Consider the following 22998-nt stretch of genomic DNA (forward strand, 5'->3'; position numbering starts at 1 on the left):
TTAGCAGGCAGACGTTACAACAGTGTATTTATCGGGTCTCTTCTCCCGCTGACCAGACCTTTCAGTGTGAATGTAATTCATCAGAGGCGCCTAAAGCAACAAAGCCTCTGCAAACAAGCATTTCAGCGCTAGATGGTCTCTCTCTCTCTCTCTCTCTCTCTCTCTCTCTCTCTCTCTCTCTCTCTCTCTCTCTCTCTCTCTCTTTTTCTTGCAAACTGTGACAAAGGTTCCTCAAGCCCCGCTTCCAGAACAGGCCTCCCTAACTCCAAACCAAATAGTGGGACGCAGAGAGATCTGCTCACGGCCCTCGTGCCGTAATGTTTTATGGCCGATGATTGAGTCCCAGGAGGCTCCAGCCACATTCAACAGACATCCCGCCTCACACTTGGACCTCAGTCATCAGATCAGCTGATAGTCTCTCCCTGTAGGTGTTTGGGTTGGCCTCAGTTTCCTAGACGGCAGTGATAAATTGACGTACTGACCCAATTAGTTGGTCTGATTATTTGTGTCTCCTTATTTGCATGAGCAATCGGTTCATTTGGTTTTGGGTTTCTCTTACAATTTCCACAGAGAAAACTGCTACTCTGTGTTTGTAATACATGTAAAAGTGTCTAATGGTTCTAACCTGCAAAGACCTGCTAATATCGTGTTTCCTCTTTGTGGTTTTTCAGCTCCAGGAGTGTGTGACGCTGGTCAACCCTGGAGTTTCCCAGCTGTGTGTCAGGGGGGACGGTAAGCTCCTGGCATCAGCGGGCTGGGACCATCGAGTGCGAGTATTCGGCTGGAAGAAGCTGCGCCCGCTGGCAGTGCTTCAGTACCACACCGACATGGTGCTAAGTGTGGCCTTCTCTGACCACCAGGACCCCAGGCAAAGACTGCTGGCTGCTGGATCCAAGGACCAGCGGATCAGCCTGTGGTCAATATACAACGAGGGAGCGGACACTAGCTGAGCCTCTGAGTCTGGGAGGATATTTGGACTTTTACTCAATACTTTCTGTTGATGTTGGTTTGACACCAAATGGCAATAGTCCAGTGTAATGGTTTGATAAATGGACTGCGTATATTATGTTTAGCTATACTTTCGTCTCTTTCATTTTGAGCTCCTACATTGATGTCGTCCTCTAGCGCCAAGCGTTATTGACGGGTGGAAGCAAAGCCCATAAATAACAATGGCTAATTGTTTTGTCATGAATTACGTCATTACACGCGGACGGTTTCCGCCTTCTGAGTGGTGTTGAAATGAATCATTGCATCGATGCATCGCGATGCGGACCTGGACGATTCTACATCGATGCAGTAACAGACCATAATCGATTATGGCCTGCTGATGATACTACTGATGTTGATTTTCCGGTTGCTGCTTTTTAAAAATTTTATTTAAAAGGGACAACACACATTAATCAACATGAGTACATAGTCCAACATGTAAATGTGCCACATTTAGCCATACAGGCTAATTTTCATCTGCAGTCCTTAGCAGGTTAATGGCTTAAAACAATAGATAAGCTACAACAATACAGCAAATACACATAAAACAAGAAAGACAGGCATAGACGAGTAAAATGACACAACCACTAGTCCAGATCATGACAACTGGCAGGTTGATGGCATGAGAAAAACACAACACATGTATCATACACAGTAGAAACAGGTAAAAGTGCATAGACAAACATTAGAACACATCAACAACACCTAAGCACACGCAGAGACACTACTGTAGCGATAAAGACAAACACATTACATTCAGTTTTTGCCTTTTGTCTGTTGTCTGCTGTGTTCGGACGCCACTACATATAGGAAGTGTCTTTTTTTTAAGAGCGGATACAATAAAAAAGGGGAGTTCATATACTGTATATCTGACCGCTTGAATTTGTTAATGAAAACCATGTATAGCAATATATAATAATTTTGAAGATTGGACGCATCGTGATGCATCGTGAAATTGAGTTGAATCGTTATCAGGGTAATTGTAATCAAATTAAATCATGAGACCAGTTAAGATTCGCACCCCTAGTTTTGCACACCTGTCTCCCCTGAGCTCTGAAGAACAAGAAAGATGCAGCAGTAAAAAAAGGAAATACTTATAAATAATAATGTGACACCCATACTGCCCCTGCTCAGTTGTTTACATTCCTTAAAAATGCAGTAATGCTACTAAATGCAGTAAAGTTACTTGTAAGTATAGCGGGTGGTTACTGACGTGTCCTCATTTTGTCCGTATCGATATGATTTGAAGCTCATCCTACACAACCAGCCTCGTCTGTTTATTAAAGTGCTCATATTATGCTTTTTCCCTTTCCTTTATTGTGTTATATATCTTTTTTTGTGCATGTTATAGGTTTACAAAGTGAAAAAGCCCAAAGTCCCCCAAAGGGACTTAACCATCTCCAACAGAAAACACTGTTCACAAACTGCTCCAAACAGCTCTATTGTAGTCCAGCCTTTACTTCAGAAACAAACGTCACTTTGTAACACACGTTATAATGCTCGCCTAGCTGCTAGCGTGGCACACCCTCATACTCTGCTTCTGACTGGCTAGTAGTCCTTACCTAGGTACTGTCAGGGCACGGCTTCATACTCTGCTTCTGACTGGCTACTAGTCCTTACCTAGGTACTGTCAGGGCACGGCCTCATACTCTGCTTCTGACTGGCTAGTAGTCCTTACCTAGGTACTGTCAGGGCACGGCCTCATACTCTGCTTCTGACTGGCTAGTAGTCCTTACCTAGGTACTGTCAGGGCACGGCCTCATACGCTGCTTCTGACTGGCTAGTAGTCCTTACCTAGGTACTGTCAGGGCACGCCCTCATACTTTGCTTCTGACTGGCTAGTAGTCCTTACCTAGGTACTGCGCATGTGCGACTCCCAACAAAGATGGAACAGAAGTGAGATGTCTCACTCTGTAGCTAAAACAGAGAGCTCAACACACAGGGTGAAAAGAGGAGCTGCAGCAATGTGCAGTACAACAAAAATATGGTGTTTACTGAAAATGAAACCATGTAAACCTATTCTGGTACAACCTTAAAATACAATTTTATGAACCTGAAAATGAGCATAATATGAGCACTTTAATTGGCTAATGTGACTAACAGGGTTAACGCTGCATCCTGCTACAGGATTCATGAAAATACACACTGGTCAGCATAATCTCACTTGAATACGGATTGGTGTTTGAAATCTACCTGAACTGATTTTATTCAGTCCTCATTAACTGAAATGACAGAAGTAACTTCATGAGTAACTCAAGTTCATTGTACGATTCCTTTCCCTCAACAAATCAATTGCCAATTCTCAAACAGTTTGAGAAATGTAGACAGAGATAACTGAAAAATATCTCTATATATTTTTGTGTTTTTTTTTTTTACACAGCGTGCGTCTGGCATCGTTTAAATTTTCTTTAAGATCTCCTTAAAATGTGAGGCCAGTTGAAATATCTGATACGTTTCAAATAGTTCATTAGGCCCTTCCTGACGTTTTCAGCCCACTGTTTGCCGAAGCCTTTTGTGATGCTCGGTGCAGCTTAGTGATTGTGTTGACTTATCTAATAGGAGATTTGCTCCAGTGGACCTGAATTTGAGGTATACAACGCACCTGAGCAGACTATGTAATCTTGTATTGTTATTCTAGCAGGTCTTAGCTTAACACACAGACCCCCTCCAGCCTGACCTGGGCTGTATTTGTCAAACAAGGTTAATCACAGCACGGACATGAAGAACACAGGGCTGTTGGTTTAGTGGAGGTGCCGATCTGCAGATGCTCTCCTCGGTCAGAATTATCTGTTCATGAGCTGATATTCATTTCTTAACACGTATAACCCCCCTTTGTTAATCAGAAAGAAAAGAAAGTGTAGAAATCTTCTTTAATATTACCATCAACCTGAAGAATTTCAGATAAGTAAATAAAGGTGTTTCGATATCCTCTGTAAGAGGAATTGGCAGCATTTGCATTTTAACATAAGACAACTGTTAATGTCTACATTTTCTTCGCATGTAATTCTAAATACAGATGTCTTTTTGAGAAACAGAAATTTGTCATGAACAAGGCCAAGGGTCTTGTTGTGAAAGTCCCAGAGAAAATAGAGAGGTGTTGTTTTTCTGTCCACTGTCTCTATTAATATCTCTGTGAGTCAATGAGCAGCATGGGAGCTCATGTGTTACAACTCTGGGCCGAGAGGCAGAGGGGCCGGGGGCTTCAAACGCTCCACGTTCTGCTTCATAAAGGCTTTGTCTCCTGGGATGACCACAAGTTGAGAAGCTCATCATGCTGTACAGGAAAGGCCTGAGAAATCAAAGAGCCAGACGAGCATAATGGCCGCGAATCATTAGTGAACAGAGGAAAGACGAGGTCATTTGCTAGAACAGCTACCTTGCCGTGACGCTACTGTCACTGGAAAGAAAGAAAAAAGTGTGTAACTGCAGCTTTGGTTGGCTTAATTGCTTAAAAACAAAACATGGAATAAGAACTTTTTTGAAGTGCCTGGTTATAATGACATGTTTCCCTTGTTCCCCGCAGCAGAGCTCCATCCATACCTTTTGTGCCTGACCCCACTGGTGACATGTTTCATTCATAACAGCTTCCTTACTCTCCTGTTGGCTTTGAACAAACACTGGAGGTGGCGTGGGCCAGCTTCCGTCCATTCTCTGATAAATCAAATGCTGGGTCCATTGGTGCAGATGTCTGCTGAATGGAGCAGACAGCAACCCACCGGCATTAGAAGAGCCTGGTGGGGTGGCCATGGACCTCATAAATCACTTCATAATGGATCATTTAGGAAGTCAATAAATGGACAGGGAGTGTGCACAATGGGCCCTGAGCTTCACTTAGCACCTAATGTGTGTCTTCCTTGGCCTTGGGGGTCAGAGGTCAGCCTGGCTTTGGGATAGGACATAATCGTGTGTGTGTGTGTGTGTTCGATTCTGTCACTCCTTGAGCCTATGAGTGTAGTTGATACCGTGATTTGATAGCAGTTACTGAACAGTACTTTTTTCGATCGATACCAATTTCATAAAATCCATTTTAACAAAAAGAAATGACAACATTATGGTACAATTTTTATTTTTCAGCCCCTTTACACTTATGTGATGCACACTGTAGTCAAGCCTCTCAAAATACAACACACATATGTGTGTGTGTATGTATGTATATATGTATATACATACATACATACATATACATGCATACATATACACACATATGCTGTACATACATACATACATACATATATATATACACACACACACACACACACACACACGAGCATTGTTTCTGTGTGTAATGTAGGGTTTTTCCTGCATGCCTCTACGACATGTAACACTAGACAGCCAATCACCAGCATTATTAGACTATTATTAGACACTGACGCTGATGAGATTGACTTCTTAGGTATTTAAATTTGGTATTGAGTGACTAAGGCATTTTTCCAAACTCGAAACAATGGAAGCAGTTCGGTTGGTTGGCCTAAAAGGATCGAGGTTTGGTACCCAGCCCTGAAGGCGTCACACTGAGCCTGATTATTTAGAAAACATAAATGGTGAAAAAGAATGTTTTGGAGACAATAATCCCTTCTGTATTAGCCTCACGGTTGAGGTGGTTTTATTTATTTTTTCAAATGTGACTTAATACAGATGTGGCAAGGCTCTTGCCCAGTGGTGGGGATGTGTTTTGATGTTCTGCATAAAATGTCCGTCAGCAGCCTCATGCACACCATAAACCATCGTACCTTTTGTATTAGCCTAGTTGAGAGGCCAATAGGGGGAACATGTGAAACACGTGTTCTGTTGTTTAGCTGGAGGACTCTGATTGGTTCACCTTGCTTGTTTTTAATAACTGTCCCCAGATACGGCAGGCAGGGGGGGCGAGGCTCAGCAGCAGAAATGTACACAGAGGTGAAGCGAACGAATCGAGACCCTGATAGGCCTGTCACAACAGATGTTCCAGATGCAGCTGAGTGTCAAATGATGCCTTGGGTCGCATTAGCATCCATCCTCTGCCTCCTCATACTTCACTGGCAAGTCCTTGGCACCGTTTCTCCTGGAGCCGGAGACATCTGGGCACACAAACGTAACTGGGCCTAAGCAGGTTGCTCTGTTCCTCTGTGTGAAATGAAGGATACATTGAAATATTGTGCTTGAAAATGGCCCAGGCCTGTTGAAAGCATGCCGGAGCCTATTAAGGTGCACGTGTAGAAAAGTAATGTGGAATATACAGGCACCATGCTGACAACATTAGTTGGTATTAAGCTGCAATTCATTATAATTCCTCCAGTAGGCGCAATTTCTCTGATTGCCACTTTGCAGAAAATCACTTATTTAGTTTGCAAAGGATTTAAAGTATCTGTAATCTGTTAAACTATCTTTAAAAAAAAAAAACTTAATTCAGTAAAACAAAGCTTCTTTACGGTATTAATGACAAAAAAATCTCATGTGTTCCCTATTTGTATAGGCCCCTACAGGTCCCTGCAGACTGTAGGGCAGGGTTACTAAATGAGGGCGGCCTCAGGCTTCAGTGTCAAGGCTCCCAGTCCAGTTATTAAGAGTGCAACATATGCAGAACATTTTCATTGCTGGATAGGGTTTGGTTACAAGAAAAATGGACAACTGTTGATAGTGCAGGTGGTGAGAGAAAAAGAGTAGCCGTTTCTTTATTGCAGTGGTGAGATGTCTCAAGTAAATTTACTCAAGTACTGTACGTAACTACAAATCTGAGATACTTGAGCATTACATTTAATGCTACTTTACACTTCAATTCAGAGGCATATGTTGTAATTTAGTTCGTTTTCTTTACAGATTAGGATTTTACATGCAAAATGGGTTAATTAAAAATAATGCCTTGGTATAGATTAAACTACCCAACAGTAAGATATATAAAGTAGTTGGGTCCGCCTTGACCAGCTACAACAGTGAGAAGCTGCGTAATGACTCTGATAATAATCCAATAATATGATATAGCCAGGGACCATTTTTCAGAATTAAGAGTATTTAAACTGTAGATAATAATTATGATGGAGCATTTTTATGTTGCAATATTGCTGTTTTTACTCAAGTAAAGGATGTGAATGCTTCCTCCGGAAACTGCTTAATTGCTGCCTGAGCTTTGTTAACTGACTTTTATTAGAAAGGTTTTCTTGCTTTACCAGTTGGCCGCTGCAACCTTACAGTGGACCTATAGAGCAGGGGGTCCGGGACCCCTAGGGGGTCCTCAGAGTCAAGGCAGGGGGGGCCTACATATTATTGTCAATTTTTGAACGTTTTTTTTTCCCCAAAATTAAAAAGTCTTAGCATTAATCCAACATATTATTAGCAAATATAAATCCCCACTGCTTACTGGCCTATAGGTAAGGTAGTCACTAAGGCCATCCACAGAAACAGTATCGCCTAAGGATTCACTGTGCCACATGTATGTTTAACATTAAAACATGATTTATAAATCCATGTGAACAATTATTAGGCAATTTTAATAGCTTAGCATTCTATGCAAAAAAGGTATAAAGGTTTAGGCTGCCCTACACTTATTGTATGCAACTTCATTTTATACAATAGGGGGTCCCTGCTCCATCTCTCTTTCAGTAAAGGGGTCCTTGGTTTAAAAAAACGTCGAAGACCCCTGCTATAGAGGGTATTAAAGCATTTAAACCTATAGTTTACCTTTTTAGCAGGATAGGCCTACCTTTTGACCTTTAGTATCTTGGTGGAAATTATGGGGCCCATGATAATTTGTATGACATGTATTAAATTACTGAAAATACAACTGATGCATGGTAGTTTCCTTATTGCGATCCATATCCTTATTTATATATAGGCTACTAATACGACGTGAATTAGCAGTGTCATTGATGTTGTGAAACCTATAATTAGTTCCCATATGGCCTTTTGACCCTTCTACCCACACCACCACCACGAGCCCCGGCGGTGCGGGGTTAAACTAGTATCGTCTCGCGGTGCTTCTGGGCTTCCGACTGGCTGCTCCCCCCGGCACCTGCAGCTGCCTGCAGGCCGGCGTCAGTCCACCGCAGGCGGCTTCCTGACCAGACTACACAGGGACGTGGAATATTCTATTGAACAGGTCTGTGTGGGCGAGTCTACAACATTATTGAAAACATTTATATTTGTATTAGCCTATTCGTTAGCTTCATAATGACTCAACGTGAGAGAAAAAAACAATAACATTTTACTGCCTGATAGCCTGTTAGCGTAAAATAGCAAACCAGGCAATGAAATGCGCAATGAAGAATTAGCCTACTAAATTATAAATAGGCTACACTACGAGAATCCCTCTGAGCTTTAAATAAATTTACGCAAAACGGAGGATTAGGCTAATTGTATACTGTAGCCCCAATAAGGCTAAATAGCTACATTAGCTTCCAGGCTTTTCTTCAAACGTCCATATTGGCTTCATAATAGCCTAACGTTACGTAGCCGCCTATATACGGCATATCTAACTATGTCATAATACAGTTCCATTGTAAAGTAAAAGCTTAAGTCCCCGCCCAAACAAACAGAAACACTCTACAACCAATTAGTCGGCGTTTAAATGAAATGGAAACGTTATTTAACCTTTGACACCTTTACAAGCCATTAAACAGTCAGAGGTCAGGCGGCCTCGGGCATTCCCCCCCCCCCACCCCGCTCTCTGCTCTATGGCAGCTGGGTTCACGGAGAAAAAAATACATTATTGAAATGAATCATTAGGCTACGTTTCCCTTTGTTTTTTTCGTGACAGGCACAAATCCCAAAGCAGACTTTTTTTTTTTTTCCAACGAGATTAACCTTGACAACAAAGCATTCCTCATAGGACTTCAAATAGAAGATGGAAATGGCTGCACAGATAGGAGACGGGTGACATTCTTAAAATATCACCCAACTGTCCCATTAAATATGACCAATGATACCCTTTCGGGGAGAAGGGAAATGTATTTTAGTTTGTGTGACATGACATAGGTTCTTCTTTTCTTGGCAGCAGCCTATATTTTTTGAAAACTTGTTAATTCAAATAGCCTAAATATTTTGTTTTTTACCTAAATATTTGCCCAATAGTATGTTAATAAATGTCTATTAAATGTCCAATAAGTTGTACAATATTCTAATTACTTAAAATTATTATTATCCCCTAATGGGTTAATTAAGCACTCAGATTTCTTTTATGAGAAAAAAAATGTATTCGCTGCAGTAATACAGCTTTTAATGACCTCTTGGAGCGTATTTTATTCGTAAGTCAGTCAAAGACCTTAACAGAACATTGCAGTTAACAGCTAATTCCAGTGGATCAAAACTTATAGGGAAGTGTGTGTGGAAGTATGGTCGATGAGTGCATATTATGCTTTTTGTCATAGAACCAGGTGCCGATTTCAACATTGTAACTGTAGTGCAGTCTAATGTGTAGACAGCCTCCAAGTCCTGACTTCCAGTGACTGCAGGAGCAGCGGACACCTCAACCCGATTCAACAGGGCAAATCCGGTCGGAGAAACCACAACAATGCTATCAGTGAGGTAAGCTTTTTCTTTTTCTTTCTTTTTATCCCTCCCCCTTCAGCAGTGCAACAGCAGACATAGCTTTGAATGGAAGATCTGCTCAAAGACAGTTTGTTTTTTTAATGAATTACAAGAATTTAATGTTTATTTTACAGATACAGAACAGTCATTCTGCTTCATTTATTTACTTTGAATTGCTGCAAGTCAGTGCCATGGTACAAGCTTCTTAGAGCGGCTCAAGATGTTCACAACGTTTCAAAATCAAATCTTGTATTATTTTTATTTTTTTAATTCCTCAAACAAAAAAACATTTGGATGTGTTTCGACACCCTCTCTGATGAGCTCAACATGCAAACATCTCGTCTACCTAGAAGGTTGATGGACTATATAACGTATGGCTTTTTTTTGAAAGCAATAAAAACAAGGCAAATCAAAAAGTGCATCAAAAAAAAAAAAAAAAAAAAATCAATTCCAGTCTGTGATCAGAGGTATTGTCTGTGTTACGGAGAGATTCATCCTGTCTCCTCTGTTTGCTGGCTCAATGTCTGCACCGCTCGGGTAAAAGGTGTGGAGCTATTGCCATTCGGGTTCAAAGGTCTAAGCAGACCTCTTCAAAGACTCGGAGCAGGTGCCCGTGCTTAATGCCAAGATGTATTTCCTTTAAATAAATACGGCAGGGTTTATCCAGCAGAGTTTTCAGCCTGTGAACGCACCCCACAGGTTGCGTAAGCCATCTATAAGACAGGACTGTGTTGCCTTTTCCTGCCAGTTTCCATTCCCACGGTGCTATAGCGCCGTTAGCCCCCGGTGGACAGTAGCCATTATCTGGGCCCGTAGTCATAGTTAGAGGGGCCACTGGTGGCTGAGTACATGTTAGCTGTGGCTGGGTTCATGTGGTGGTGGTACGTGTGTCCTCTGATACTGGGTAAAGGATAGGGCGACGGCCTGGTCTTGGCTCCCAGGTAGTGTTCATAGGTGGTGGGGTACTTGTAAGGGTGGTGGTGCAGGGTGTCTGGGGGTAGAGCGTGGGGGTCTGCGCGGAGATCGTGTGGAGGGCTGGGTCGCCCACTGGTGAGTGAGACGCCGTGGAGGCCTCCCGGGACGGGCAAGGCGGGGCTGAGGACCCGGGACATCAGTTGGTGAGCCGGGTCGGCGTGTATGGGCGTGCAGCTGGGGTCCCGCTCGTACTCCCGCCTGCTGTCCTCTGTGCAAGAAGAGACATGAGAAGAGTCAGGGCTAGCCAATATGTGGTGCATACTTTGTACCAGCAGGTTATGTATATTTTCCTTAACAGTGCACGCGTGTGTTCAGTTCTGTGCTCCAAACTACAGTTTGCTCATACTTCTTCCCTACGTTTTGGAGTTGAAGCCAGGAGCAGTTTGATATACAGTATAATACATTCTCATTTCACAATTGTAATACCTCCAAAAATGTCAAGAAAATCCAAGTTTTCATTGCAGGTTTTACCGTATTAGAAAGCTGTGTTCAGTTATATAAAAGCATAAGAACCTCTATTATGTCGGCAGTGGGTGAAACTGACTGGCTGATATTTGATGTTTAATTAAAAGCCAGTATTGGCCTGATACTGTGAATGCACCACTGTGCTTGAGTTAAGGATACAAAATGAAGAGGTAAAATATGCCAAGAAAACATTACAACTAGCTGAATAACTTGGCGTGACTGTGTTTCGTGTTTGATAGCAGGCATGGGTTTCTGAAATGAAAGAAAGAGCGAGCTGCAGACCTTTCTCTGTGCCATTCTGCTGAGGGGGAGATGACATTGGGTTTCTTGTTCTGGCAAAGGCACTCATTATTGGCAGAGAGCCTGGTCTGTGATTCCTGGGCCTGGAGCAGAGAGAATGGATTCAGTTACATACTCATTTAATGAATGTCAAAGGCACAATTTCTTTATTATATATTAAAATGACAAATGAACATTTTAAAAGTGTACACCGTTGCGTGTAATGAGCATTTACACGTTGACGGGCCCCGAAATTAACAGTGAATGAAATGTGAAGCCACCTATTTACATGACTCAAATTGGCCTGGTGTATAAAATAATCACAAAGTCCCATAAACATTAAGTGTAATCGGTTCACTTAATGCTCTTAACCCTTGTGTTGTCCTTCCGTCGACCATGAACTTGTTTTCCTTCTGGGTCGAAATTGAAAATTAACTTTTTCTTGTTGTTTTTTCGACGTTTTTTTCTATGGTTTTGACGCTTTTTTTAAAGTTTTTGTCACTTTTTTCAACATTTCTTTTAATCCATGGTCAATAAACCTAATTTATATGAAGTTATACTTAATTTTGGAGTTAAAAAAAGCAGAAATTATGAATTATTTTGACTAATAGTTAAGATCAGAGGATGTTGAGTGAATCACAGACTGGTACATGTCAAAGTTTAGTCAGGATACTGTTTTGAAACCATTTCAACTATTATTTTTGGGCAATTTGGTTGAAAGAAACCCATATTTCTGATATAAAAAAAACATTGAAAATAGGTCAAATTTGACCCGAGGAAAACACAAGGGTTAAGAAAACTAGAAAAAATCATTTTCAGAGCTGGATGAGCAGCATTTAAAATACATATTTGCGTTGAGCCTGATTGGCCAGATGGGTGGGGTTTATTCTATTGTTACAATGACAGAAAAGCGTGGTTGATTGACTTTCAAACAATATCCAGGGATTTCTAAATCTAATGGCGCTTATTGTGTTTTTTTGTCTTTTGTTTTTACGAGGCACACTCCACCCATCTGACACCTGTGTGAGATTAAACATATAGCAAAACTATTTTTTTTGCAAATGCTCTCTGGCTCATGTTTTACACCATGTGGAAACAGGCCCAATAAGCCTGTGTTGTTTAAGTGTAAACACTTACCAGTCCTCTGGATCACAGTCCCTGAAGCCCTTTGCAAAGGGATTGCTGGCTATCTTCAGCTGTGTGATCTGAAATTCAGAGCACAGAACATCAGTTAAACCTCAGCCCTGCATGCTATAGTCATACACAGTGTCATTGTATTTGACTTTTAGAAAGGACAGCAGCGATAAATAGCTGATGGACTGAAAGTTTTAGATGAAAAACTCCCTTGCGTTAGGAAGAAATACAACAACAACAAAAATCACATTTCAACACACTGCTGCATTTAATAAAACATGTGCACCCAGGTGCAGGTGTGTTGTTCAGAGCCACAGCATCCATTAGTCCATTCAGTGTTATTTAGAACACAAGAGAATTCATATAACTGTCAGTTACTGGAATGCAGAGCTTATATTGTTGCACAGTAGACAATATATTTCTGAACTCTTTTGTGACATTTACAGCTGCACAGTATCTCATTTGTAGATTCCCATACAGGCACAGCAGTCCTACTTATAAATTATTCATAATCATAACTTCTTGTAGGCCTATAGTTTCTCACCATCACCGACGCCGTAACATTTCAACGTTTCAAATTGAATTCTGCCAATTTGTGTCAGAATCCCCCCCCCCACCCCACACACACCAATTTCAAGAGTCACATAATAAATTACCAGCTGTGACTGCAAACTGCAGCTGTACTCCGGCCGCGGCCTTTCTGTGTGCTCCTAATTGCTCCTTTATTAGTTAGGATGGGTTATACATTCCTTGTATGTGTAAAATGTCTTTAGCAAATAAATTAAAAAAATATAGCCTGTATTAAAAAATATATTGAATAAATATATATATTATAACTGTAGCTATCGGGGCTTGGAGTGTTTTTGTCACATTTCACATCAAATAGAACGAAAGAGTTATTTCATTCCCTAGACTGATCACCGTGCGTCATGGGAATATAACGCACCGACTCTTCACTATGCAAGGGCTTAAAGTTCTCAGGCACCATGCCTGAATTCAAGCATAGAGCAGTTAAACATTTCTATAATACTCGATTCAATACATTGTGCACATTTCCTTCAGGGCAGCATTTCAGGCTTTAACCCGTGGCTGTGACTTGTAAATGGCTGATAGGAACCGAATTTGATTCTAATGTTTCACTCGTTACGAGTCGCTCCGAATAACCGCTGACTGCACTGATGCGTAAATCTAAACAGACGCCGAGCCTGATGGAAACATAGCAGAGCAAAGGCAGCATTTACGCGCAGAAAGCGCGCACTGGGAGAGAGTGTGGTGCGCAACTGATTTAATCCTTGATGTATTTGCACAATGTAGCGCGGCAAACACAACAAAACAGACTGATTTTTAATCTTCATTCATGGAATAATATTTGAGTTTAACGTGGCCTTGTTCTAGGCCTACCCTGTGGGAATATTTCCTCGTGGTATATCGGTATGCTTAGATACATGTATGTGTTCCAGCCTATGTTTATACATGGCTTTAGAATCAGGTCCCATCCTGTGGTTAGTTTCTGACCAGCACACACATACAGGTCCTTAAAAGGCTTCTTACCCGGTGGTTCTGGTAGGCTGTGACCGCTGTGAAGCGCGTTTCCTCAAAAACAAAAGTTTTGTAATTCTCCTCGGCGTATTTCTCGCTGTCTTTGCGGGGGTCCACGTAAACCACGTGGAACCTGGGCTGGTAGCGGTGCATGGAGTTCAGAATGATCTGTAAAAGCACAGAGGATATCACATCAATTTAGAATGCAACACTGCGCGGAAGGATGGGAGGCTTTTAACTCCACAAATCCGACTATTTTCGATCGCATATAGCTTTATTATTGGGCTACAATAGGCCTGAATATGAATAACATTGAGCAAATGAACAAATAGGCCTAAATCCATTCAGTCTTCATCTATTCACGATATATCATTGAGAGGGCGAACCCTCATTTACAATGTCATCGAGTCAGATTACAAACACAGAAAGTACGACCATAGGAAATATAGAAAGACAATAAAACAAAGGGTTTGATAGATAAATTGGTGTAATAGGGATGCAGAAGAACATTCAATCATGTAAAGCTGTTACGAGTAGAAGTTTGCAGGTTCTAAATTGTCCATGATGCAATAATTGAGTTGATTTTGACAAAGTGCTGTAATGTGTTCCAGGAGACGGGTGCACTGAAACTAAAGGCAGTTTTTCCAAGTTCAGACCAAGCTCGTGAAATAATGCTCGGATCATATAAAATAATGTATCTTATAGACCAGTGTTTCTCAAATGGGGGTACGTGTACCCCTAGGGGTACTTTGGAGGACTGCAGGGGGGTACGTGAGATATTTAACAACATGTTTAATATTTACAAGGCTGCTGTCCAGAACATTGTTCCTCTTTATGTAGACTTTTTTTTTTCCTATACCAAAAATGTGACATTTGTGTCGCCTTCTTTGGACCTATTCTTGCCTTCCTTCCTTCTACTTTTTTTCGAAGTTATGTCACAAGTTTTTCATACTATTTTCGACCTATTCTTGCCTAACTTCCTTCCTTCTTTCTACCATCTTTTTCCAAGGTTTTGTCTTTTTTTTTTTTTTTTTACAGTTTTTGTCTCCCTTTCTCATCAGCATTTAAATGTTGTTTTTTTTCAGTTACAAGGCTGTTGTTTAGTAAATCTATCGCTGACATCGCTGTACTGTTCCTCTTTATATAGACTTTTTTGTTGTCTACCAATAATGAGTAGCGCTGGTCAGGGGGTACAATTCAAAAGGGGGAACATTATTGAAAAAAAGTTTGAGAACCACTGTTATAGACCAAACGAGATAGCCTAGTTTGGTGAATTATAATAAAATATCGTATTTTGGCGTAGTAATAAAACCTTGTCAACAATCTCCAAGATAGGCCTACGTATTTGTGGCTATGCAGTTTAGTAAATGATGCCATTAAACGCAGAAATAACCTGGCGCATGGTGTTTGCTTAATGTGCCGTGTGATTCGCGCCGTGTGCAACTGTGATATTTCTCTAAATATCTAAATATATATATATATATATATATATATATAAAATCCACCTGGCTGGATATTTTGTCAGCGCGTCACGATCCTGACGATCACTAACCCGTCTGGATATATCCCCCCCCCCCTTTCCATCCAGCACCAGCAGCCCTATACGTCTCTGACTTTTTTCAATATTTGCTCAAATACATATAGCCACTCTACATAGCCACAGAACTCGAAACTCTCCTTTTTCTTTCTGATTACACAACCGACGCGCTGACACACGGAAACGCTCCGACAGAGTGGAACATCAAGCGGGAAGGGCTGAGACTATTTCCAGCGCTGAAATATATTCCACTCCATTGCCGTCATTTTTTTGGGAATGATTTTGGCCTGATGTAGGCCTACACTGCCATTTTTATAGATTGGAAGTAGACTTTGTAATCATCTAAACTCTTAGTCAACATAAGGTTTGTTAATGTTAAACCACGTGTCACCAATCAGCTGCTCCTGGACGGTAACAATCTTTCTGTGCGTCTAAATAAGTTAATGCACTTTATATTATTCCTGACCCCTTTATGTGTCTGTACAATCTTACACTGTGACTGCGAAGCTAAAAAAAAAAATGCTTGTCTGTAGACCTACTATCAATGCAGTCGATTAAGTACCTGTATATTTTTACTAAATTATGTAACCCTCCTGTTGTCTTCGGGTCAAATTTGACCCATTTTCAAAAAGTTTCTATATCAGAACATTTGGGTTTTCTTCCAATCAAATTGCCAAAAAAATAATAACGTGGATGGTTCCTTACAGCCATGCACAGGTCAAATTAATGATATGTTCGCTACTCTCATTGAATGTGACATTTGAAGAAAAAGATAAAGAAAAGAACGTTAAAAAAGTGACAAAAAATAAAATCGGAAAGAAATCTCCAGAAAATGCCAAAAAAGGGCAGAAAAAGGCAACAGAAAAGTTAGGGGAAAAGCAACAAAAAAGATTATTTAATTTTAAATTTGGACCCAGAAAAACAAAAGACGCCTGGTCGACTGCCGATTCCTGTCCTCTGTCGGCTTCAAAACCCTTCTAATTTAGTAAGAATTTTTTTTTTTTCATTTTTTTTTTTTTAATGCTCTAACTAGTTTGTGTCGCATATGCCTTTCGTGTGGGCCTATACTCACATGGCCGTTGTCATCCAACAGGTTGTTGGTGAGTTTGAGTTTATCGAAGGAGACGATCTGCTTCATCCACTGGGCGCCTTTGGCCGGAGAGTCCGGGTGGTAGTGGACCCTGCCCGGTGTGGCGGGGTCAGCTTTACCGGCAACCAGCCACGACGAGCTGTGGAAAGCATACCTGCCAGACAGAGAGAGAGAGCGAGAGAGAGAGAGAGAGAGAGAGAAAAGTCCATTAGACACAAGGTGGCGATTGTCCGACATCATTTGCTCAAACAAAAGTCGCCCTCGCACGCAAAATGTCCACGTGCATACAGGTGTTGACATGAAATCCCACACAAACTAATGCTCTAGGCTATAAAAAAATTACAGTATGCCTCGCGATAAAGGGAAAATATGACCTATCTCGGGCATACATTGGTGGATTTATTTATACATGTTCTAGTTTAAATATGTAGCCTATACTAACACGTATTCATGAATCCGTGCATATATGTATGCATTGCATCTATTTATAGGCTACTGTAGTTTCTTGTGCTTTGATTTCAACACTGTTGTGCAAAAAAAGGTCTCCGGGCTAGTACAGTTCTGTAGCGACAGATGTGTGTTGAAGTTGTCTAAAGACACCCCCTCCCCCCAAAAAAAAGTTACCTGTAGCGTTTGTCGTCTACAGGCAAGAAGTCCATCAGGAGCATGTAGTCTGCCATGGGATCCATCCCAAATATTTTCACTTGGAAAGTTGGAAACATTCTCCTGGTTAAGAAAAAAAAAAAAAAAACACAGTAGGCAAGTGTTAAATCTAGGCTTTAAAATGGTTGTTATTGCTGCTTTCATGGGAACACAAATAGTTTTTAAGTCCTACTTTTTTGTTTTAACTGGATCATATGTGCGCGCACGGTGATGTTCAGCTGTTTGAGTTAGGCCATTTGTAAGTCGTCAACAAAATATATATATATTTTTTTTTAAAGCCAGACTGTTTGCAGAGAGACATGCAGCTCCAGGCCTACAGAGCTTCATTTGGCCCGAGCTGGAGGCAACATTGAGAAGACAGAAGCTTGGAGCTGTTGGACATGACGCTGTTCAGTCCGTGCGTAACCAGATCGAACTCTCCTTCATCTGAATATCTGAATGGAGCTTTAGGTATTTTTTTTTTAGCTCCGCTTTTGTAGCTTCTGGCAAGACGCTTCGACTTCTTTTCTGCTGTTTTGATGACTTCCAGACACATGAAGTCCTACACACACACACACACACACACACACACACACACACACACACACACACACACACACACACACACACACACACACACACACACACACACGTAGTGGAAATACTGACACGCGCGCAGATGGGTGTTATTTGGGTATAGGCGAGATGTGGCACTAATCAAGTTCAGTTTTAAATTAGAACATTTTTATCACCCGGATGGAGAGGAGCATCCAGAATTGTATTTGTATGATATAAATAAATCTGGGTTCAAAATTAGCACCATTTACCAGCCGAATGCTGGTAAAATATGCAAGCGGCTGGTAGATTTGCTTCACTTGACAGCCCGAGAACAATGGTAATCTATTAAGTGGCTGGTAACATTGGAACATTTACTAGCCATTTGGCTGGTGGACGAAAAAGTTCATTTTGAACGCTGTTTTGCAAATATAATGTAATATAATTCTGAAACATTTCGAGGCAGTGCTTTTTGCGTGCTGATAATATATTAGAAATTTGGATTTTTGCTGGACATGTTTATTTTTTTTTTTATAGATGCAGCGGCTCGGTCAGCGCCCATGCCAACAGCCATTTCGTTACCTACTCCAGCATAGGCTATCCATGCAGGGCAGATCCATATCCCCCAGGAACTTAGGTTGGAAGTTGAGTAATCCGCCGAGTCAGTGAAAGGGATCCTAAAAATCAACGCTCAATTAACGTCAGTGTTGTGGCTAGGTGAGGCTGAAGGAGCTTCTAAAGTGCTCTGCTGCAGATCTCCTTTCTCCTGTCAGACAGCGGAGCGGGGGAACTCAACCCTCACTTTCAGGATTAAATCAATTACATCGTGCCTCTTTACGTTAGCCTATAATACCGGCGTTTAATATACGGCATTTGGAGACGCTTACGCGCCATATTTATTGGTTGAAAAATAATAGTAGGCCTGCTGAATATTAGTGTACCGTTTTATTGGCTCTCAACAAGGGTCAGAGGTCAACGCTGGTAAGAATGTTGTGTCCCCCCCCCTACAGATTCAAGCAGTCAACAGGATAAAGTATACCTTTTGAAATAATAAATAGCCCCTCTTAATCTTACCTAAAAATAGGAAATTAGAAAGACAAAATCTCACAATCAGATTCTTTAAATGGCAATATTCTTTTTTTTTTTTATCAATAACCAAATCAAACCTCCATTGTTGTGCTCATGCAATATAATGTATCCAAAATATATTTCGTGTGACTGAAGAGGAAAGTGAAGGAAGCAGACAGACACTCCTATAATGCGGGAATAAGAAAAAATAAGAAAGTAAGAAACACGTGTCGAGGCCCGAATAAAAACAAGAGCGCAGCACTGTAATCGGCTGGATCTCCGCTCACACAAAGCCTCTTACAGGCCGTAATGTTCCGTAGCCTGTAACAGCGGTGCGTAAAACGGAGGCAGACGGTGAAGGAAAGCGGCCGAGAGCCTCGGTTATCCTTATTGGTTCTATAAAACGCAGCAAGATCACTTCAACATGGTGTTTACAGCTGACACACACACACACACACACACACACACACACACACACACACACACACACACACACACACACACACACACACACACACACACACACACAACCAGATGTACAAGACACACAAAACAGCTCCAGCAGCAGGCATGAATTCTCCTCTGCACAGCTTTAAATGAAATATATTTTGGTCCGATGCAGATTATGCCAGTGTTTATGCATTTTTATTCAGAACGCATTTTAGTGCTTTATGTGCAAGAAGGTGATGATTTCTGTTAACTGTTATAATGTAATACAGTTTTACCAGGCTGGACCCCCACAAAAATGTCATTTGAAGTAAGAAAAACAAGTTGAATAGCGAATAGGGGAAAAAAAAAAAGTGTGTTCATTATGAACTCCAGAAGACAAAAAAAAAAAGTAGGTCTGCTTTATTTTTTCATGAAACTCTTTTATCCTCATCTGGTGTGCACTATGACTATTTACAAACAGGGTTCAATATTAGCACCATTGACCAGCCAAATGCTGGGAAAATATGCAAATATGCAAGCGGCTGGTAGATTTGCTTGTCAGCCCGAGAACAATGGTAATCTATTAAGTGGCTGGTAACATTGGAACATTTACTAGCCATTTGGCTGGTGGACGAAAAAGTTCATTTTGAACGCTGTTTGCAAATATATGCAGGATATTTAGGACATTTTATTTAAAAAAAAAAAAAAAAATATATATATATATATTTTATTTGTAGGCCTATTTTTTTAAAATAAAATGACTACATCGAAATATATATACCCTGCATATCTTTTTTGCGTCATCAGCATTGAAGCTCAAAAAATTTTCCATTTTATAAACAAACCGTATTTTGATGCTATGGTTCTTACTTTAAGCAGGATATCGAGTAATATTATCTATACCAGGTCTACCCAAATGTGCATGAGAAGGAGAATTATAACTTTGGATCGTTTGTGCTCACCTGCCAGCCTTGGTAACGATCATCTCCGTGCCCAGCTGATTAAATTCGTCCCATAAAGCTTTCATCTCCAGCTGGACGTTAATGTTGGCCACTTTGGGGTTCTTCTTCACTATGGTTTTGCCGTTCGGCGTGGAGTTGGCGGACGACGAGGAGCAGTTGGGAGTCCCGCTGTCACTCGGCGGGGCCTGGCCCGGGTTAGAGCCCGGGTAGTTGTAGTTGTGCTGTGCGGCCGGGCAGGGCTCGAAGTGGGACTCATGTTGGCTGTAAGGGTCCCCGGGAGACGGAGAGAGGTGGTAGCCCCCCGGCGTGTTGAGGCTGCTCAGGCTGCTCGTCGTGAAGGCTGCAACATCGCAAAAATGGGACAGCTGCGTCAGCCACGGACTGGATATGGCTGAAATCATCCCAAAAAAACTGGATTTACTAAATAAGGCCTGCACTTCAAGTCGGTTATAACACAGATGGTACAAAAAAACAAACAAAAAACAACAGAAGCGCGATTCAGTGATCTCCAGATGTCACGCACAAAGGCACCCCTTTCGGTTTTAAAGTTTCCGTCTGGGCTGCTCAATAATCCCTGAGGTTGCATCCACTGGCAGCATGCTACAGTCTGCCTGATCTAAAACCACCGTCCGAATAGTGACCAAATGTTTCCAAAAAAAAACTGCCGTGCTTCGCGTAGAATCTCTGAACTATTCGCAAAAAAACCAACCAAAAACAAACAAACACCCGAGCTTGGAGTGCGTGAATGAGTTTTTGTCTTGGGATCGATTGCGCTCCGATCGAGCGGCCTCTGTTGTGCGCTGCTGCAGTGTGTTACACTGCAACCCAGTCTCGTCTCTTATCTGGCGCAGAGGGCCTCCCCTTTGCGATAAAACCGGTTCTTATTTCTATTTAGATAAGGAACTGCAGGTAATGTGCCTTTTCCTCGCCTTGGGACGGGACTGATTGACAGAGAAGTGCGCCCCCTTTTAATGGGCTTTCCGGCACCCATTTAACTTTTGGATAAGGGTATCGCCCACATCACCCCCGTTAGCAAACAATAGAGGATCTGGCCGGCAGAGCGCGAGTGTAAACGGTTTACAAGGTAAACACACATTGATTTGCATGAACAAACAAACAAACAAACAAACAGGCAGCAGGTGACTGTTGCTTTCTCGTTGTGGGACAAATACATCTATGGAATGGATATACACCTCCCCTGTCCGACCTGGATATTATGGTCTGTTTTTACCATTACGCACAGGGTGCCCGTAAACCTTCCTCTTGGCTTCGTTTTCAATGTATGTGATCCTGTCCACGAATTAAAGTTGACTTTTTGGACAACGCTTTGGGGGTTTTGGAATAGGAGACCGTTTCCACTTCTGGCTGCTTGTATGCAGACTTCTCTTCCCTTATGGTGATAACGCGACTGCATTTGCATTATTTTTCATAGTGTCAAACTGTGTCAGAATTTATATATATATATATATATATATATATATATATATATATATATATATATATATATATATATATTTTACAAACATTTAATTCACGCACCCGTGTGGGTTTGCTTTTAATTGTGCGTTTTGAAAACGTCGATTAACCGAGCAGATGCATTACGGGTGTTATGTAATTTCAGAGAAGTGTATACATGCTACAGCAGCTCTATGGGCAACAAAGTGATTTACCTTCCATTTCCCGGGTGACAGTGCTGTAGTGCATTTTAAAGGAGCTGCGGTTGTGCGGGTCTGGCTTGTCCAGGCCGGTGCTCTGTTTGTCAAACGCTGCGTTTCCTGCTTGCTCTGCAGCCGAAATCAGAGAGGCAATACTGAAAGCATTTGCCTTTGGAGAGAGGGGACTGCCGTCGTCCATAAGCAGGGGATCGAGTCACGAAAAGCCGTCCCTCCTCCGCTTTCCAACCGCGCAGAAAGCAGGAGAAGGCTGCGCACAATGGAGAGGAACATGCGCCAAAATGAGGTTTTTCACATTCCGCCACCGGCGCTCCGTGGGTGCGAGAGTCTAGGGGTGGACTGGTCTCTTAAAGTATTCCCACGGCTGTTGCGAAGACGCGAAAAAAAAGCTCCCCGGTGCTCAGATTCAGTTGATGAACCCCTAAACACGTCCTTGTGTCAAAACATAGTTCATCCGCGGAGAATAGGGAGAGAACTTCCCTCGTTTCGGTGGCGGGGTGGTGTCATCTGAGTCCTGCCTTGAGGAGAAGCGACTACTGCTCCGAGAATGTCAAAAGTGAGCGAGATCCACGCCTCCCATGCACCACTATAGGGGGAAAAAAAGTGTCTGCGCGCTGCACTGGATGTTTTATTTCAATAAGACCGTGTCAGTCATTTGAATTCAACTCCAACGTCATTGCAATGTCCGGCTTCAAAGTGCGCCACTTTTCCAGTAAATTACGGGCCTATGTATGCCTTGTTCATAGTTCAGCTGTCCAAGCCCAGATAGAGCTGCTCCTGCCCCGAGTTTGCCTGGAACACCATGGGGGCTGCGGTGCCAGAGTTCACTCTGAAAATGTAGTTTTCCTTTAATAAACATGGTTGGGACAAAAAAATTAAAAGAATAGACGTTCATTTGCATCGTTTACTTCAGTTTCAGATGTTTTGGGTGTTTTTTTTTAGTCAAGTAGCCTAAAGCACAGAAAAAAAGATTACTGCAAAAGGAAAACATGGATCAAAGAAATTGAATCAAGTGAGAAGTGGCAGCCGTTTAAACTCAGGTGACACTGTCCATACTAGGAGTTGTTTTTCTCATTTACACCAGTCATCTACCTTTATGCTTATGTATTATGCCTATTGATTTATTTTTGTTTTTCCAAAAGCCTAATAATGTATTGCGCACTT

General features: G+C 41.6%; 2 protein-coding genes across 4 annotated transcripts in view; one reads left to right on the top strand and one right to left on the bottom strand.

The window, feature by feature from the left end:
- Positions 1 to 2284, top strand: part of gnb1l (guanine nucleotide binding protein (G protein), beta polypeptide 1-like) — a 31147-nt gene extending 28863 nt beyond the window's left edge. For both annotated transcript variants that reach the window (XM_039804197.1, XM_039804198.1), the window contains exon 7: positions 672 to 2284. In XM_039804197.1, the coding sequence (XP_039660131.1) occupies positions 672 to 950 (279 nt within the window). In that variant the 3' untranslated portion in view covers positions 951 to 2284. The remainder of the gene's footprint in view (positions 1 to 671) is intronic.
- Positions 2285 to 9582: 7298 nt separating this feature from the next.
- On the bottom strand, positions 9583 to 22482 carry tbx1 (T-box transcription factor 1). Of its 2 annotated transcripts, none has more exons than XM_039802025.1 (8): positions 21832 to 22482; positions 20162 to 20552; positions 17130 to 17231; positions 16488 to 16659; positions 13891 to 14046; positions 12343 to 12410; positions 11209 to 11309; positions 9583 to 10669 (listed from the first exon to the last, which is right to left on the bottom strand). In XM_039802025.1, exons 1-8 carry the CDS (start codon positions 22013 to 22015, stop codon positions 10287 to 10289), a joined length of 1557 nt encoding a protein of 518 aa, XP_039657959.1. In that variant the 5' UTR covers positions 22016 to 22482; the 3' UTR covers positions 9583 to 10286. The 2 variants fall into 2 exon arrangements, with proteins under 2 accessions (XP_039657959.1, XP_039657960.1); XM_039802026.1 differs by having other exon boundaries at positions 20162 to 20501; positions 21832 to 22481.
- Positions 22483 to 22998: the final 516 nt, after the last annotated feature.

This window comes from Perca fluviatilis, chromosome 6 (assembly GCF_010015445.1).
Source record: "Perca fluviatilis chromosome 6, GENO_Pfluv_1.0, whole genome shotgun sequence".
In the NCBI taxonomy this organism is placed as follows: Eukaryota; Metazoa; Chordata; class Actinopteri; order Perciformes; family Percidae; genus Perca; species Perca fluviatilis.

What these genes read in the sequence shown, in the direction of transcription:
- tbx1 (XM_039802025.1), bottom strand. Translation starts at nt 22,015, where the DNA reads ATGGACGACGGCAGTCCCCTCTCTCCAAAGGCAAATGCTTTCAGTATT. An exon ending in TGTCACCCGGGAAATGGAAG is followed by an intron (nt 20,553 to 21,831) that starts GTAAATCACTTT and finishes GGATGATTTCAG; the next exon opens with CCATATCCAGTCCGTGGCTG. An exon ending in TGTTGGATGACAACGGCCAT is followed by an intron (nt 14,047 to 16,487) that starts GTGAGTATAGGC and finishes GTGCTTTTACAG; the next exon opens with ATCATTCTGAACTCCATGCA.